Source organism: Pecten maximus, chromosome 6 (assembly GCF_902652985.1).
Source record: "Pecten maximus chromosome 6, xPecMax1.1, whole genome shotgun sequence".
In the NCBI taxonomy this organism is placed as follows: domain Eukaryota; kingdom Metazoa; phylum Mollusca; class Bivalvia; order Pectinida; family Pectinidae; genus Pecten; species Pecten maximus.
In genome coordinates this window covers 3,257,698-3,279,425 of record NC_047020.1, presented here as the reverse complement: position 1 = coordinate 3,279,425, position 21,728 = coordinate 3,257,698, and the positions used below count along the sequence as shown (strand labels likewise).

Below are 21,728 nucleotides of genomic sequence, written 5' to 3'. Positions count from 1 at the left end.
TCTAAAGTGATTACATGTTCCCATACATTAAACGCTGTTTTAAGCTGACGAAAGGTTCCTTTTGTCCCGAACATAGAATTTTATTGACTTTACGCCAAAGCGTACATGTACTTTTAGAGAGCAAGTGTTTTAATGAGTGACACCTTGTCCGTTCCGGAGTCTGCTGCAATACGTTCTCTGTCTTCTTGTCAGTTCGGAAATCTATTGCAATTCATTTCCTTAATAAATGTAAACATGCAATGCTCCTCCCTTTAATGCCATGTCCCCCCATTTTAATGCTATATTGACAATATACACGGATCTATATTGACAATATACACGGATCTGTATTGACAATATACACGGATCTGTTTTGACAATATACACGGATCTATATTGATAATATATACGGTTGTATTGACAATATACACGGATCTATATTGATAATATATACGGTTGTATTGACAATATACACGGATCTATATTGACAATATACACGGATTTATATTGATAATATATACGGATATATATTGATAATATACACGGATCTATATTGACAATATACATGGAACTATATTGACAATATACACATATCTATATTGACAATATACACGGATCTATATTGACAATATACACGGATCTATATTGATAATATACACGGATCTATACTGACAATATACACGGATCTATATTGATAATATACACGGTTCTATATTGACAATATACACATATCTATATTGACAATATACACATATCTATATTGACAATATATACGGATCTATATTGATAATATTCACGGATCTATATTGACAATATATACGGATCTATATTGACAATATACACGGATCTATATTGACAATATACACGGATCTATATTGACAATATACACGGATCTATATTGACAATATACACGGATCTATATTGACAATATATACGGATCTATATTGATAATATTCACGGATCTATATTGACAATATATACGGATCTATATTGACAATATACACGGATCTATATTGACAATATACACGGATCTATATTGACAATATACACGGATCTATATTGACAATATACACGGATCTATATTGATAATATACACGGATCTATATTGACAATATACACGGATCTATATTGATAATATACACGGTTCTATATTGACAATATACACATATCTATATTGACAATATACACATATCTATATTGACAATATACACGGATCTATATTGACAATATACACGGATCTATATTGACAATATACACGGATCTATATTGACAATATACACGGATCTATATTGACAATATACACGGATCTACATTGACAATATTCACGGATCTACATTGACAATATTCACGGATCTGTATTGACAATATACACGGATATATATTGACAATATACACGGATCTATATTGATAATATTCACGGATCTGTATTGACAATATTCACGGATCTGTATTGACAATATACACGGATCTATACTGATAATATACACGGATCTATATTGATAATATACACGGTTCTATATTGAAAATTTAAATGAATCAATCTAACTTAAGGAACTGCTGTGGTGAAAAGTCAAAATTTTCTTGATTAATTTTTTACATCAAAAATTAATTAGAAACATTTAAAATTGCCAACGCAATGATGGTTTTAGTAAAAACAATAAGTCCAAAATATTAAATGTGTGCCTTGTACAAGATGCAAGAAACAGCAATTGTCAAAATGACCACCAAATGGACCATTTTTTGAAATTATTCTAAAAACAAATCTGCTTACATAAGAAGTCTAAAATTTTGACACATTTTTCTAACATAATCCTGCTATACAATTGCCATTGTTTTGTTATACATTAAAAAAGTGTATTATGCAAGATCTAAACGAGACTTCAACGTGACTGAAACCTCAGAAGAGTAGATCCTTAACGATAACAAATTAACATTTGTAAATGAATGAAATGTTGGATATGACATGTGGATAATTGGAGTCACGTCTTCTGGATATTATTCTTCATGATTAACTGTTCTAGGGTCAGGAAAATAAGGCGGGGGTCTGGGGGCCATGCTTATTATGATTATTTTCTGAAGGATGTTTTTAGGATTAACTATTTAATGTGTACTAAAAAGATAACAGGGCAGGGATATGGAAGCTCTTGATAAAATGGGGTATTATCATCATATTGTGGAAGTTTCAGGATAATATTTTCCTACTTTAATTTTCGCGATTTTCTAAATGAAAATTCAGGATTAACTGTTTAGAGGGCGTAGGGACATTAAAGGAAATAAAGCGGGGATCTCGGAGTGGCCCAAGACCAATTGGTTTTAAAATGGAGCTAATAAAACGATAATGTCTGTTGTGATTATCTTTAAAAGTGTTTATGTCCACACAAACTTCCAAAAATACACAGTTTTCAGATAACATAGAACACGTAAGATCGTTTCCCCTCTCAATTTGTTGTCGTGCATTCTTTGTTTTAGATTTGCAAAGATCGTGAGTTTTCTAGGTGTCTTACTAAGGGTATAAAGTGTACATGTAGACATTCTATACAGAGAGAAAGTGACAATAGAAACCACTGAAAACTGTAAGGAACGCTGAGAAAAGAAAGATGTTTGGCAGAAGAAATGAGTGAAATATTACCCCCATATGAAAAACAGAAACAATTCCTTATGTTACTGTTATTTTACATAAACATCACATTTAGATGTCATTGCTAGAAGATACTCTTCTACATCCTACCTGTTTAAATCGACAAAGTATAGCCATTGTCTTGAAAATGAGACCTATATATATATATATATACATACACCCGATATTGTCACTGCTACCCGCTGTTTGGGCCGAGATTTGCGGGACGAAATGTACATACCGCGTAAAAAAACAATAACAAAAACATTCACGACATAGCACGCGCTGCCATCACATCGAATCAACCCGCGATGTTATTTTGTTAAACCTTTTAGTTATATTATTTATTTAATTTATCTATTTATTAATTAATAAATTTATTCATTTACTTTTACCAGCTGTACACCACCTAAGATGTTTCCTAATTAATCATAATAGGCCCTCGGCGAATTAATTATCGGCCGAAGGGGATCGTTTTTTTGCAACATTACGATATTTATTGTTGTTTATACCTACTATATTTGTGTAACTGTTCCATGTTCTATGTGTATATGTGATCGTATGTAATTTACCTGTGTCTTGATAAAGGGGCAGATTGCCTCGAAAATTCGACAATTTACTTGTCTGTATTGTCGTTATTACTACTTGACAATTACAATGTATCTATTTCTAGTAATACGCATCCAACATTTGTTTGTTAGGATCCAGTACCTATATTGGTTTATACCGTCGTTATTACTTACTAGACCCTATACATATGAATTGGTAAAAGTATTAAAACTGTATAAGTCTGATTTTTATAAATATTTCTACCCAATACAGCCTAGATCCGCCTATGGGCCCGTAGACATTAAATCGTTACTCTTGTTCAACGTGAAAAACGGTAAGCGAAAGGCTTCTTCTGGTACACGACGAAATGTGGGAAGGGAGACAACTTAGATTTACAAGTAAATAAATAACCCTAGTTATTAGTAGTATCACATATGCTGGTAGCATCCTATCAGAAAACACCCATATGTTCATCGTGTTTGTTTGGGGGAAAAACTCGGATTATAGCTCAGAAGTTTTAAATAGTTTCTATTCAAATTTGTTCTCTATTAAAAATACCTTACCAATCTATAATCCACACACCTTGTATAATGATACCGATATATTGCCAATCTATAATCCACACACCTTGTATAATGATACCGACATATTACCAATCTATAATCCACACACCATGTATAATGATACCGACATGGTACATATCTATAATCCACACACCTTGTATAATGATACCGACATATTACCAATCTATAATCCACACACCTTGTATAATGATACCGATATATTACATATCTATAATCCACACACCATGTATAATGATACCGACATATTACCAATCTATAATCCACACACCTTGTATAATTATACCGACATATTACCAATCTATAATCCACACACCTTGTATAATGATACCGACATATTACCAATCTATAATCCACACACCTTGTATAATGATACCGACATGTTACATATCTATAATCCACACACCTTGTATAATGATACCGACATATTACCAATCTATAATCCACACACCATGTATAATGATACCGACATATTACCAATCTATAATCCACACACCATGTATAATGATACCGACATATTACATATCTATAATCCACACACCTTGTATAATGATACCGACATATTACCAATCTATAATCCACACACCTTGTATAATGATACCGACATATTACATATCTATAATCCACACACCATGTATAATGATACCGACATATTACATATCTATAATCCACACACCATGTATAATGATACCGACATATTACCAATCTATAATCCACACACCTTGTATAATGATACCGACATATTACATATCTATAATCCACACACCATGTATAATGATACCGACATATTACATATCTATAATCCACACACCTTGTATAATGATACCGACATACTACCAATCTATAATCCACACACCTTGTATAATGATACCGACATATTACCAATCTATAATCCACACACCATGTATAATGATACCGACATATTACCAATCTATAATCCACACACCTTGTATAATGATACCGACATATTACCAATCTATAATCCACACACCATGTATAATGATACCGACATGTTACATATCTATAATCCACACACCTTGTATAATGATACCGACATATTACCCATCTGTAATCCACACACCTTGTATAATGATACCGACATATTACCAATCTATAATCCACACACCATGTATAATGGTACCGACATATTACCAATCTATAATCCACACACCTTGTATAATGATACCGACATATTACCAATCTATAATCCACACACCATGTATAATGGTACCGACATATTACCAATCTATAATCCACACACCTTGTATAATGATACCGACATATTACCCATCTGTAATCCACACACCTTGTATAATGATACCGACATATTACCCATCTGTAATCCACACACCTTGTATAATGATACCGACATATTACCAATCTATAATCCACACACCATGTATAATGGTACCGACATATTACCAATCTATAATCCACACACCTTGTATAATGATACCGACATATTACCAATCTATAATCCACACACCATGTATAATGATACCGACATGTTACATATCTATAATCCACACACCTTGTATAATGATACCGACATATTACCAATCTATAATCCACACACCATGTATAATGGTACCGACATATTACCAATCTATAATCCACACACCATGTATAATGATACCGACATATTACATATCTATAATCCACACACCATGTATAATGATACCGACATATTACATATCTATAATCCACACACCATGTATAATGATACCGACATATTACCAATCTATAATCCACACACCATGTATAATGATACCGACATATTACATATCTATAATCCACACACCTTGTATAATGATACCGATATATTACAAATCTATAATCCACACACCTTGTATAATGATACCGACATATTACCAATCTATAATCCACACACCATGTATAATGATACCGACATATTACCAATCTATAATCCACACACCTTGTATAATGATACCGACATATTACATATCTATAATCCACACACATGTATAATGATACCGACATGGTACATATCTATAATCCACACACCTTGTATAATGATACCGACATATTACATATCTATAATCCACACACCATGTATAATGATACCGACATATTACCAATCTATAATCCACACACCTTGTATAATGATACCGACATATTACCAATCTATAATCCACACACCATGTATATTGATACCGACATATTACCAATCTATAATCCACACACCATGTATAATGATACCGACATATTACCAATCTATAATCCACACACCTTGTATAATGATACCGACATGGTACATATCTATAATCCACACACCATGTATAATGATACCGACATGTTACATATCTATAATCCACACACCATGTATAATGATACCGACATATTACATATCTATAATCCACACACCATGTATAATGATACCGACATGTTACATATCTATAATCCACACACCTTGTATAATGATACCGACATGGTACATATCTATAATCCACACACCATGTATAATGATACCGACATATTACCAATCTATAATCCACACACCTTGTATAATGATACCGACATATTACATATCTATAATCCACACACCTTGTATAATGATACCGACATATTACCAAACTATACTCCACACACCTTGTATAATGATACCGACATATTACATATCTATAATCCACACACCTTGTATAATGATACCGACATATTACCAATCTATAATCCACACACCATGTATAATGATACCGACATATTACATATCTATAATCCACACACCTTGTATAATGATACCGATATATTACATATCTATAATCCACACACCTTGTATAATGATACCGACATATTACCAATCTATAATCCACACACCTTGTATAATGATACCGACATATTACCCATCTGTAATCCACACACCATGTATAATGATACCGACATATTACATATCTATAATCCACACACCTTGTATAATGATACCGACATATTACATATCTATAATCCACACACCTTGTATAATGATACCGACATATTACATATCTATAATCCACACACCTTGTATAATGATACCGACATATTACATATCTATAATCCACACACCTTGTATAATGATACCGACATATTACCAATCTATAATCCACACACCTTGTATAATGATACCGACATATTACATATCTATAATCCACACACCTTGTATAATGATACCGACATATTACATATCTATAATCCACACACCATGTATAATAATACCGACATATTACCAATCTATAATCCACACACCATGTATAATGATACCGACATATTACATATCTATAATCCACACACCTTGTATAATGATACCGACATATTACCAATCTATAATCCACACACCATGTATAATGATACCGACATATTACATATCTATAATCCACACACCTTGTATAATGATACCGACATATTACCAATCTATAATCCACACACTTTGTATAATGATACCGACATATTACATATCTATAATCCACACACCATGTATAATGATACCGACATATTACATATCTATAATCCACACACCATGTATAATGATACCGACATATTACCAATCTATAATCCACACACCTTGTATAATGATACCGACATATTACCAATCTATAATCCACACACCATGTATAATGATACCGACATATTACCAATCTATAATCCACACACCTTGTATAATGATACCGACATATTACCAATCTATAATCCACACACCTTGTATAATGATACCGACATATTACCAATCTATACTCCACACACCTTGTATAATAATACCGACATATTACCAATCTATAATCCACACACCTTGTATAATGATACCGACATATTACCAATCTATAATCCACACACCTTGTATAATGATACCGACATATTACCAATCTATAATCCACACACCTTGTATAATGATACCGACATGGTACATATCTATAATCCACACACCATGTATAATGATACCGACATATTACCAATCTATAATCCACACACCATGTATAATGATACCGACATATTACCAATCTATAATCCACACACTATGTATAATGATACCGACATATTACCAATCTATAATCCACACACCTTGTATAATGATACCGACATATTACCAATCTATAATCCACACCTTGTATAATGATACCGACATATTACCAATCTATAATCCACACACCATGTATAATGATACCGACATATTACCAATCTATAATCCACACACCTTGTATAATGATACCTACATGTTACATATCTATAATCCACACACCTTGTATAATGATACCGACATATTACCAATCTATAATCCACACACCATGTATAATGATACCGACATATTACATATCTATAATCCACACACCATGTATAACGATACCGACATATTACCAATCTATAATCCACACACCTTGTATAATGATACCGACATATTACATATCTATAATCCACACACCATGTATAATGATACCGACATATTACCAATCTATAATCCACACACCTTGTATAATGATACCGACATATTACATATCTATAATCCACACCTTGTATAATGATACCGACATATTACATATCTATAATCCACACACCTTGTATAATGATACCGACATATTACCAATCTATAATCCACACACCATGTATAATGATACCGACATATTACATATCTATAATCCACACACCTTGTATAATGATACCGACATATTACATATCTATAATCCACACACCTTGTATAATGATACCGACATATTACATATCTATAATCCACACACCTTGTATAATGATACCGACATATTACATATCTATAATCCACACACCATGTATAATGATACCGACATATTACATATCTATAATCCACACACCATGTATAATGATACCGACATATTACCAATCTATAATCCACACACCTTGTATAATGATACCGACATATTACATATCTATAATCCACACACCATGTATAATGATACCGACATATTACATATCTATAATCCACACACCTTGTATAATGATACCGACATATTACCAATCTATAATCCACACACCATGTATAATGATACCGACATATTACCAATCTATAATCCACACACTTTGTATAATGATACCGACATATTACATATCTATAATCCACACACCATGTATAATGATACCGACATATTACATATCTATAATCCACACACCATGTATAATGATACCGACATATTACAAATCTATAATCCACACACCTTGTATAATGATACCGACATATTACATATCTATAATCCACACACCTTGTATAATGATACCGACATATTACCAATCTATAATCCACACACCATGTATAATGATACCGACATATTACCAATCTATAATCCACACACCTTGTATAATGATACCGACATATTACATATCTATAATCCACACACCTTGTATAATGATACCGACATATTACCAAACTATACTCCACACACCTTGTATAATGATACCGACATATTACCAATCTATAATCCACACACCTTGTATAATGATACCGACATATTACCAATCTATAATCCACACACCATGTATAATGATACCGACATATTACCAATCTATAATCCACACACCTTGTATAATGATACCGACATATTACATATCTATAATCCACACACCTTGTATAATGATACCGACATATTACATATCTATAATCCACACACCTTGTATAATGATACCGACATATTACATATCTATAATCCACACACCTTGTATAATGATACCGACATATTACATATCTATAATCCACACACCATGTATAATGATACCGACATATTACCAATCTATAATCCACACACCTTGTATAATGATACCGACATATTACCAATCTATAATCCACACACCTTGTATAATGATACCGACATATTACCAATCTATAATCCACACACCTTGTATAATGATACCGACATATTACCAATCTATAATCCACACACCATGTATAATGATACCGACATATTACCAATCTATAATCCACACACCTTGTATAATGATACCGACATATTACATATCTATAATCCATACACCTTGTATAATGATCTCAACTCATATCAAAAATCACCTATACATAGTTGTTCTAGTTTTCTTTCATTTCGAATTTTTATTTGTATTAGTCTACTTCAATAATTATTGTATCCATAAAAGTATAAAGACAAATAAAGCAATCAATTTGATTGGATAGCCTTCACGCTGTTTATCTTATAGGTTATCGTGCCGGTAATTGAGCAAGTCAACCAGCACTCCAGTGGCTTGATACGAAGGAGTTCGATCTGCCTAACAAATATATATTTACACTATTGAGTGAGAAATGATTGAGAGTATTTTTTACGTCACGAAGTGTCTCCGGGGAAATGTGCACCGCCTGTCTGTGACGTGGGAGTCGTTCATCACTTCGGACATCAATGACAATGGTCACTTGTGTCTATGTCCAGCCTGGGGCGTATATTGACCAACAACAACGGTACATGGTTGTTTACTTCTGCTGTAAACCCGATTAGTGCACTAAGTATTGTACACCTGGAACATAAGCACTTTAACCCCGATCCTCTGTGTTCGGCTCTCAGGCTCCGTCTGGCATTGTCAGGGATTCTTCGATCGATAAACAAGCTACTGAATCATCTCCAGGACTGTTCCGCCTTGTCCCCGGGAACGCCACACCTCGTCGTCCACGCCCCTCCAGTAACGGGGAGTGATTATGTGACCAAATCACTCCAGATTATGACGATACCATATTCATATTTTGCCTTTGTCGAGTCGACGGACACCCTCCAATTGTGTTATTGACGAGTGGATGGACACCCTCCAATTGTGTTATTGACGAGTGGACAGACACCCTCCAATTGTGTTATTGACGAGTGGATGGACACCCTCCAATTGTGTTATTGACGAGTGGACAGACACCCTCCAATTGTGTTATTGACGAGTGGACAGACATCCTCCAATTGTGTTATTGACGAGTCGATGGACACCCTCCAATTGTGTTATTGACGAGTGGATAGACAACCTCCAATTGTGTTATTGACGAGTGGATAGACACCCTCCAATTGTGTTATTGACGAGTGGATGGAGACCCTCTATTTGTGTTATTGACGAGTCGATGGACACCCTTCAATTGTGTTATTGACGAGTGGATGGACACCCTCCATTTGTGTTATTGACGAGTCGATGGACACCCTCCATTTGTGCTATTGACGAGTCGACAGACACCCTCATATTGTGTTTTTGGTGGTAAACTATTGTTACGTTGTCGTCAGAACCATCACACATTTAGAATGGTGTAATGTCTCCTAGTCGAGCCGGCAGTGGAGGGAGGCGCTTGTTATTGATTTAACAGAGGAAATAGTTGAAATCAAAATTCCCCTTGGTGGCCAACATTGACGGGAGCCGCTCAGCAATCGTACGGCTGCACGCCGACAAAAAGGAATTGTGTAGATACTGTTACATCAGGATCGAGCCCCGTACATGCGCGTGCGTTGTGACGTGGATTATACGGTAAGTTGTCAGTATCTTACTCTAAGATAATTGTGGTAGTGTTGGAAGTAGAAGTATTTTCGTAATTTACCAACCATGTGACCCTGCCTTTACATATCACTTATATTTCGCGTGGGATCTATTTTCGCGTTGATTCGCGAGGAGAGTCAAACGCGAATTCAGATCATTCGACGAATATTTGTATAAAATGAAAACAATGAGTGACGTCTATTGTCACGTATATTCTTCCTATAAAGGAGTCCATCCGCTTGGAATCGAAACATTTACACTTAAAATCTATCGTATATTACTTGTTAACAGTTCGTTAAATTTTGAGACAGATGGTGTGAGACTATGTACAAGCACTAGATTTTGATCTCCGTAATCCTTAGTTGGTTCACAGACATCTCCGTTTCAGTAAAATAGAATATCAAATTATTAACTTATATCAAAATGTAACATTATATCACAAAAACACTAAACAAACACAGATATGGTAGTTAAACTCAGACTAAAAATATCGTCTGGACGACGTTGTAGATTAGTAGATCAGGTACGGTCCCGAGGATCCCGGCCGGATGGTCACTCGGAAGACATCCGACTTTATTATCCGTACTGTTGTAAGCGTGGTTTGTAGATATACGTCATACTTCACATTGCTATATTTACCATAACAAAAATTGAAATCATGTAAACAATTTATTTAACTTAAACATTTAGAGAAAATAATCGACTGGAGTACCAATAGTTCGCAATGGACTGTCCGAGAATTGTTCATCGATATCACTAGTGTATAAATACTAGCTATGTACACAGATACTTAAGCTACATGTACATTAATTGTACACACATACGTTCCGTTAACACACAACGCATTGTACTCCTGTCATCTTCCAGACATTCTTAATAAGCTGTGCGTTCTTTTCAATGTCTTACACAAGATTTAGTTCCCGCCAAAGTTACTGTACACCACCTTTGTTCGTCTGTACTCAGGATACAATATCGTGTATTTGTATATTAGCAAGAATCGAAAATTTGACAAAAATCTAAGCATAAGAATTTAGAAATTAAAAAAGAAAGAAAAAAATTAGATTGAAATTTTGAATAGGGAATAAGTCAAAGGAAATACAAATCATTAAGTAAGCACTTGGAATTTTGACGGCGTTGGTATTCTATACATCAGTAATGTATATGACAAAAGATCTTTCGAGACATCTGGTTATAATCAAAAGTAATTGTTTACCGTGACAGCTAACAAATACAGTACATGGCACAAAGATAGGAGAACGATGTTAGGGTCTGATTACATCAGTTTTACCGGTGGACGGACAATGGACATGTACAGGGACGAATTTCTCTGGATCTGACGTAAGTAACCATCCATAAATAACGGATATTTGTAACTGTTACTACACCAGGGTAACTGGGGACCGACATGAACTGGAAATGTTACTAAATCAGAGTAACTAGGGACCTACAGGAACTAGAAATGTTACTACACCAGGGTAACAAGGGACCGACAGGACCTAAAAATGTTACTACACCAGGGTAACTAGGGACCGACAGGAACTAGAAATGTTACTACACAAGGGTAACTAGGGACCGACAGGAACTAGAAATGTTACTACACAAGGGTAACTAGGGACCGACAGGAACTAGAAATGTTACTACACCAGAGTAACTGGGGACCGACAGGAACTAGAAATGTTACTACACCAGGGTAACTAGGGACCGACAGGAACTAGAAATGTTACTACACCAGGGTAACTAGGGACCGACAGGAACTAGAAATGTTACTACACCAGGGTAACTAGGGATCGACAGGAACTAGAAATGTTACTACACCAGAGTAACTAGGGACCGACAGGAACTAGAAATGTTACTACACCAGGGTAACTAGGGACCGACAGGAACTAGAAATGTTACTACACCAGGGTAACTAGGGACCGACAGGAACTAGAAATGTTACTACACCAGAGTAACTGGGGACCGACAGGAACTAGAAATGTTACTACACAAGGGTAACTAGGGACCGACAGGAACTAGAAATGTTACTACACAAGGGTAACTAGGGACCGACAGGAACTAGAAATGTTACTACACCAGGGTAACAAGGGACCGACAGGAACTAGAAATGTTACTACACCAGGGTAACTGGGGACCGACAGGAACTAGAAATGTTACTACACCAGGGTAACTAGGGACCGACAGGAACATCAATGTTAACGTATGGTATATGTTAGTCTTCGTAAGGATTTCATCTTTATGGTAAGAAATTGCCTTCTATATCTTAATCTTACACTTTCTCCTCTATCTAAACTACTTGTTTCTTCCTATAATGTCTCACTTAACAATGTCTTGCGTTTGGCGTTTGGGGACGACTCATTGGTTGGTGGCCGGGGAGAATTAACCGTCGTCATGTCCATAGTGATAGTCACCACGGTATCCAACAAATAGATCACCTATGTCAACGTTTGTGTTATTCAGACTTCATATTGGACGAATTATTCTTCAGTACAATACCAAAAAATATACTGTTCAACTATTCTGAAGTCGCTTAAATCTAAGTCATCAGACAGGACACAAACACACGTACATGGAAACAGGTCGTACAAAACGGATTCCACTTCCTATTAAAGGAGAGTTTGTCTCATATTAAGGTAATGTATTTTATCAGTAGCCGTGTAACAGAATGTCCAGTTATTACCACAGGCGCTTGCATAGAAAATGCGATTTTCAATTATTTTTTATTTGACAGTGGTATGTGTAATCTGTTAAGCTCCTTGACCTTTCTATCTATAAAGAGTATTGGTTTCCAGCATATCTGGATCTTGAGAAGAAGATTTTATTTTTTTTAGCCCATTTGACCACTGTATCTGTGGATGTAAAATAGAAAAGTTCTCTCATTTCTTCTTTGAATGCCCATCATATACTGATGAAAGGCAAAAGTTTATACAAGATGTACAGTTTAATAATGAACATGGCTGTCACTCAAGATATGACTTTAAATGGAAGTACTTATTTTACAGATGCACAGAATGAGTATTTGTTGGAGTGTGTGCATAAGTTTATCAATGCTACAAGAAGGTTAAAGATTTTAAAATGTTATTCATGTAATTTATTTTATTTTGATATTCATCCATAACATTATAATAGTGTTACTATATAACATAATTTGTAAAATATATAATCATATACATGCTCCTGAGTAATGCCCTATGGACGCTTCATGGTCATAACACTCATCCAATGGTACATACAGGATTATATCGCAAATTATTCATATCATTGTAATGAGAGATTAATTATTTTTCTAAATAACTTAACGAGAAAGTTGTTATTTGTGTATAATCAAATGTTTGTTTTTGTGTCTTTGTTGTTTTTGATGTGTCTTTAATCATTTCATATATATGTATGTATTTCGCATTATGTATACGCGTGTAAAGCCCGAGACGTTCCGTAATGGCAGGGTGTCTATTTATAATGTTAGTAGATGACATACCTGGGCAAAAGCACATTTTAGGTCGAGATCCGCGATAACCTAACTTGATAAATTATCGCGACAGGTCGTCATAATAACACGACTTGTCGACATAATTATCTCGACAAGTCGTGTTACCGTAACGCGACCTAAAATAAGACGATGGCAGAAATATGCCACCATGCATTTTCTATGTAAGCGCCTGTGGTTATTACAAGGAGATAATCACATCAATCATTGACGTTCACCACATCGATCAGCGACGTTCCATAAACTATTATATCTAAGATTATTTTTGTTCTAGTTTTCCCGGCCGTTGTATCCGCCATGAGACGCAATAAGACCGTCGCTATGTCCCCCACAAGGGCTATGTATTTGTGAGTATTATCTGTCGTATCTAATGGTATATTTGTGAGTATTATCTCTCGTATCTAATGGTGTATTTGTGAGTAATATCTCTCGTATCTAATGGTGTATTTGTGAGTATTATCTCTCGTATCTAATGGTGTATTTGTGAATATTATCTCTCGTATCTAATGGTGTATTTGTGAGTTATATCTCTCGTATCTAATGGTGTATTTGTGAGTATTATCTCTCGTATCTAATGGTGTATGTGTATTATCTCTCGTACCTAATGGTGTATTAGTATAAATCTCGTATCTAATGGTGTATTTGTAAGTATTATATCTCGTATCTAATGGTGTATTTGTATTATATCTCGTATCTAATGGTGTATTTGTGAGTATTATCTCTCGTATCTAATGGTGTATGTGTATTATCTCTCGTATCTAATGGTGTATTAGTATAAATCTCGTATCTAATGATGTATTTGTGAGTATTATATCTCGTATCTAATGGTGTATTTGTGAGTATTGTCTCTCGTATCTAATGGTGTATTTGTGAGTATTATCTCTCGTATCTAATGGTGTATTTGTGAGTATAATATCTCGTATCTAATGGTGTATTTGTATTATCTCTCGTATATAATGGTATATTTATATTATCTCTCATATCTAATGGTGTATTTGTATTATCTCTCGTATCTAATGGTGTATTTGTAAGTATTATCTCTCGTATCTAATGGTGTATTTGTGAGTATAATATCTCGTATCTAATGGTGTATTTGTATTATCTCTCGTATATAATGGTATATTTATATTATCTCTCGTATCTAATGGTGTATTTGTATTATCTCTCGTATCTAATGGTGTATTTGTAAGTATTATCTCTCGTATCTAATGGTGTATTTGTAGTATCTCTCGTATATAATGGCATATTTGTAAGTATAATCTCTCGTATCTAATGGTGTATTTCTAAGAATTATCTCTCGTATCTAATGGTGTATGTGTATTATCTCTCGTATCTAATGGTATATTAGTATAAATCTCGTATCTAATGGTGTATTTGTATTATCTCTCGTATCTAATGGTGTATTTGTATTATCTCTCGTATCTAATGGTGTATTTGTAAGTATTATCTCTCGTATCTAATGGTGTATTTGTAGTATCTCTCGTATATAATGGCATATTTGTAAGTATAATCTCTCGTATCTAATGGTGTATTTGTATTATCTGTCGTATCTAATGGTGTATTTGTATTATCTCTCGTATCTAATGGTGTATTTCTAAGAATTATCTCTCGTATATAATAGTGTATTTGTATTATCTCTCGTATCTAATGGTGTATTTGTGAGTATTATCTCTCGTATCTAATGGTGTATTTGTAAGTATTATCTCTCGTATCTAATGGTGTATTTGTATTATCTCTCGTATCTAATGGTGTATTTGTAAGTATTATCTCTCGTATCTAATGGTGTATTTGTGAGTTATATCTCGTATCTAATGGTGTATTTGTGAGTATTATCTCTCGTATCTAATGGTGTATTTGTAAGTATTATCTCTCGTATCTAATGGTGTATTTGTATTATATCTCGTATCTAATGGTGTATTTGTGAGTATTATATCTCGTATCTAATGGTGTATTTGTATTATCTCTCGTATCTAATGGTGTATTTGTAAGTATTATATCTCGTATCTAATGGTGTATTTGTGAGTATTATCTCTCGTATCTAATGGTGTATGTGTATTATCTCTCGTATCTAATGGTGTATTAGTATAAATCTCGTGTCTAATGGTGTATTTGTAAGTATTATATCTCGTACCTAATGGTGTATTTGTAAGTATAATCTCTCGTATCTGATGGTGTATTTCTAAGAATTATCACTCGTATCTAATAGTGTATGTGTATTATCTCTCGTATCTAATGGTGTATTAGTATAAATCTCGTATCTAATGGTGTATTTGTAAGTATTATATCTCGTACCTAATGGTGTATTTGTAAGTATAATCTCTCGTATCTGATGGTGTATTTCTAAGAATTATCTCTCGTATCTAATGGTGTATTTGTATTATCACTCGTATATAATGGTATATTTGTATTATCTCTCGTATCTAATGGTGTATTTGTAAGTATTATCTCTCGTATCTAATGGTGTATTTGTATTATCTGTCGTATCTAATGGTGTATTTGTAAGTATTATCTCTCGTATCTAATGGTGTATTTGTATTATCTCTCGTATCTAATGGTGTATTTGTAAGTATTATCTCTCGTATCTAATGGTGTATTTGTGAGTTATATGTCGTATCTAATGGTGTATTTGTGAGTATTATCTCTCGTATCTAATGGTGTATTTGTAAGTATTATCTCTCGTATCTAATGGTGTATTTGTATTATATCTCGTATCTAATGGTGTATTTGTAAGTATTATCTGTCGTATCTAATGGTGTATTTGTATTATCTTTCGTATCTAATGGTGTATTTGTATTATCTGTCGTATCTAATGGTGTATTTGTATTATCTGTCGTATCTAATGGTGTATTTGTGAATATTATATCTCGTATATAATGGTGTATTTGTAGTATCTCTCGTATCTAATGGTGTATTTGTGAGTATTATATCTCGTATCTAATGGTGTATTTGTGAGTATTATATCTCGTATCTAATGGTGTATTTGTGAGTATTATCTCTCGTATCTAATGGTATATTTGTATTATCTCTCGTATCTAATGGTGTATTTGTGAGTATTATCTCTCGTATCTAATGGTGTATTTGTGAGTATTATTTCTCGTATCTAATAGTGTATGTGTATTATCTCTCGTATCTAATGGTGTATTAGTATAAATCTCGTATCTAATGGTGTATTTGTAAGTATTATATCTCGTACCTAATGGTGTATTTGTAAGTATAATCTCTCGTATCTGATGGTGTATTTCTAAGAATTATCTCTCGTATCTAATGGTGTATTTGTATTATCACTCGTATATAATGGTATATTTGTATTATATCTCGTATCTAATGGTGTATTTGTGAGTATTATCTCTCGTATCTAATGGTGTATTTGTAAGTATTATCTCTCGTATCTAATGGTGTATTTGTATTATCTCTCGTATCTAATGGTGTATTTGTGAGTATTATCTCTCGTATCTAATGGTGTATTTGTAAGTATTATCTGTCGTATCTAATGGTGTATTTGTATTATCTGTCGTATCTAATGGTGTATTTGTAAGTATTATCTGTCGTATCTAATGGTGTATTTGTATTATCTTTCGTATCTAATGGTGTATTTGTATTATCTGTCGTATCTAATGGTGTATTTGTATTATCTCTCGTATCTAATGGTGTATTTGTGAGTATTATATCTCGTATATAATGGTGTATTTGTAGTATCTCTCGTATCTAATGGTGTATTTGTGAGTATTATATCTCGTATCTAATGGTGTATTTGTGAGTATTATATCTCGTATCTAATGGTGTATTTGTGAGTATTATCTCTCGTATCTAATGGTATATTTGTATTATCTCTCGTATCTAATGGTGTATTTGTGAGTATTATCTCTCGTATCTAATGGTGTATTTGTAGTATCTCTCGTATATAATGGTGTTTTTGTATCTGGATTAAATCTACGTAAATCGAATTATTGATTAAGTAAAATATCATAAGCAAATCACAACGCTTGAACAGAAACTATTTAATTAGACATAAATTGTTGAATATCGAAATCACGCTGAAGAGCATCCTCTAATAAAACCACAAGATCCGATTCCTAAAAGGATCAAACGCTCAATGTAGAAATGGTATATTAGTATTAACAATCTAATTAAAATTAGACTTGTAATTTCCGTTCCTCTACGATACACTGCAATACGGGGTGTCGTTAGATCTTGTATTGTAGTGTATCGTTGTTAATTAGATTTTTAGTATTAACGAACTGATTTTGTTTCCACAGCCTGTGTGTGATGATCTGTACGAGTGTTTTCCTGTACCTTGGAGTTTCCATGGACACTTTTACACAACGCCGGTTGGTCAGCGCCCTTCTTGTCAACTCGTCATCCGGTCCACTATTCCGTCCCTTTCCGCCACACCTCAGAATCGTTGATGGAATACAAGACAGTGTTCACCTATCGACAACAGCTGTTACACACACTGTACACCAAAATTATTCTCACGCTGTTTCAGTGGGATTTCGAGGGAAGAAACAAACTAATGCAGCGTTTCTAAAAGTGCACAAAGCCGGAAGTACAACAATAATGAATATATTCCTACGCTTCGGTGTTGCAAATAAACTAAATATAGTTCTGCCTAATAAAGAGGACGGGTTTGGATTTAATTATCTTGGGTATGGGAAGACAGTTGACAGAAATACCATCGTGCCTGTTCCCCACAACGAGACGTACAACATTTTGTGTAACCACGTGGTTTATAATCGCCATGCGTTCCGTAACATTATGCCTGTGGACACCGTGTATGTGGGGATAGTCCGGGAACCGGTCTCCCACTTTTTGTCTGCCTCTGTCTACTACCGGTTTATCCACATGATACAAAAAGCATCCGGTTTATCCAACCAATCATCGCCAACTGAAGTGATTCACGAATATTTCACCCACCAGAACAAATATCGTAATATACGGACGATATTCGTGAGGAATAGAATGTCCTATGATTTCGGCCTTCCCCCATCACGTTTTGATAACAATCATTTCGTAGAACATTTCATCCATGATCTAGCTAGCGACTTTAAATTGGTGATGGTGATGGAATATTTCCCCGAGTCTCTCGTGCTCCTCAGGCGGTACTTAGGTTGGGGACTAGAAGACATTCTGTACGTCCCTCTCAATATCAACGTAGGTAAATCGAGAAAATACGACAGCCTGTTTCCGGCAGATATAAGTAAACTCAAACAGTGGAACAATGCGGACTTCCGGTTGTATGGGTTTTTCAAAAGACGATTTCTAGCCCAAGTAGAAGCAGAAGGTCCATCTTTTCATAAAGAAGTTCAACATTTCAAAAACGTTCAACTTTATGTGCAAAAGTTTTGTTCCAAGTTCCGACGAGACAATCAATTGACAATACATGCGTCTGAATGGAATGACGAGTTCTCCCTACTGGCGGACCATTGCAGAATTATGACAATGTCAGAAATTCCTTTACTTAAAATGTTGATACAGCACGCCAAGCACAAATACAGGAAATCAAAAGTACGTACCGAAACATTGAGTGAGGATACACGTCTCAAAAATAGTGTGGTAGAACATCCACGTTCTACAAACAAACCTCAGCGAAAGCAGCAATGGGACCTACACAAACGTATACCACAAAACAAACAAAATATAGAAATGTACGAAAAAGTAAGATCACAGATATTACAGATCGTACAAAAGTCACAATCACAACAAAACTTAGTTCCTCCCAAAACACAATGACAATACACGCATGCTAAAAACAAAATATCATGGTGACACGGATGGTAAACATAACGTACTCAAATTGGTTAGAAACGTAAAATAAACATCTATTTATATAACATTGTGTTTCACGTATCCTTCTTCACATCGAATTTTACTTTAAATATATGACTGTGGATCCTGGTGTTCAGGTTGAGCTTTTTTCATCAATAACTCTGGGATAAGTGATACAGAGGTAATATGTGTTGTAAAAAACCATTAGATAAAGCTGTAAGAGATTCAATGTGTAAGTATACCTCGGAAAGTAGTTTTACTGTGACGTTTTATACAGTCTAATTTCACATTGGTTGGTTAATTAAGTATAACTGAATATACTGTATATTTTGCTACTAAAGTATGACTCAATATACGGTACATATTGTTACTTAAGTATGACACTGAAAGTATTCACTCGACACTGAAAGTATTCACACGACACTGAAAGTATTCACACGACACTGAAAATATTCACTCGACACTGAAAGTATTCACACGACACTGAAAGTATTCACTCGACACTGAAAGTATTCACACGACACTGAAAGTATTCACACGACACTGAAAATATTCACACGACACTGAAAGTATTCACACGACACTGAAAGTATTCACTCGACACTGAAAGTATTCACACGACACTGAAAGTATTCACACGACACTGAAAATATTCACACGACACTGAAAGTATTCACTCGACACTGAAAGTATTTACACGACACTGAAAGTATTCACACGACACTGAAAGTATTCACTCGACACTGAAAGTATTCACACGACACTGAAAATATTCACTCGACACTGAAAGTATTCACACGACACTGAAAGTATTCACTCGACACTGAAAGTATTCACACGACACTGAAAGTATTCACTCGACACTGAAAGTATTCACTCGACACTGAAAGTATTCACACGACACTGAAAATATTCACACGACACTGTAGTTTTACTGTAGTTTTACTCGACACTGTAGTTTTACTCGACACTGTAGTTTTACTGTAGTTTTACTCGACACTGTAGTTTTACTCGACACTGTAGTTTTACTCGACACTGTAGTTTTACTCGACACTAGTTTTACTGTAGTTTCACTCGACACTGTAGTTTTACTCGACACTGTAGTTTTACTCGACACTGTAGTTTCACACGACACTTTAGTTGACCCCTTTTCGCTATTTCATATATTAATGAACAATGGTATGCAATTAGCTATGGCTTTCATGTGGGTGATAAGGAATTTGAATTATGGTACACCGCCACGCCATTTTCTCCCATCGGGTGACCAATATGCCAAGCTGTAGAAGGTCGAAATTAATTA

The 21,728-nt window shown here is 34.5% G+C and overlaps 1 protein-coding gene across 3 annotated transcripts; it reads left to right on the top strand.

Moving 5' to 3' along the window:
* Positions 1-10,110: 10,110 nt before the first annotated feature.
* Positions 10,111-20,495, top strand: LOC117328735 (galactose-3-O-sulfotransferase 2-like). Of its 3 annotated transcripts, none has more exons than XM_033886243.1 (3): positions 10,111-11,172; positions 14,937-15,009; positions 18,919-20,495. In XM_033886243.1, exons 2-3 carry the CDS (start codon positions 14,960-14,962, stop codon positions 20,390-20,392), a joined length of 1,524 nt encoding a protein of 507 aa, XP_033742134.1. In that variant the 5' UTR covers positions 10,111-11,172; positions 14,937-14,959; the 3' UTR covers positions 20,393-20,495. The 3 variants fall into 3 exon arrangements, with proteins under 3 accessions (XP_033742134.1, XP_033742136.1, XP_033742135.1); XM_033886245.1 differs by lacking the exon at positions 10,111-11,172 and adding an exon at positions 11,193-12,519; XM_033886244.1 differs by lacking the exon at positions 10,111-11,172 and adding an exon at positions 11,193-13,419.
* Positions 20,496-21,728: the final 1,233 nt, after the last annotated feature.

Bases quoted from the DNA above. Each gene is read 5' to 3' on its own strand.
- LOC117328735 (XM_033886243.1), top strand. From the start codon at position 14,960: ATGAGACGCAATAAGACCGTCGCTATGTCCCCCACAAGGGCTATGTAT. The intron at 15,010-18,918 runs GTGAGTATTATC...TTGTTTCCACAG, and splicing joins CCCACAAGGGCTATGTATTT to CCTGTGTGTGATGATCTGTA.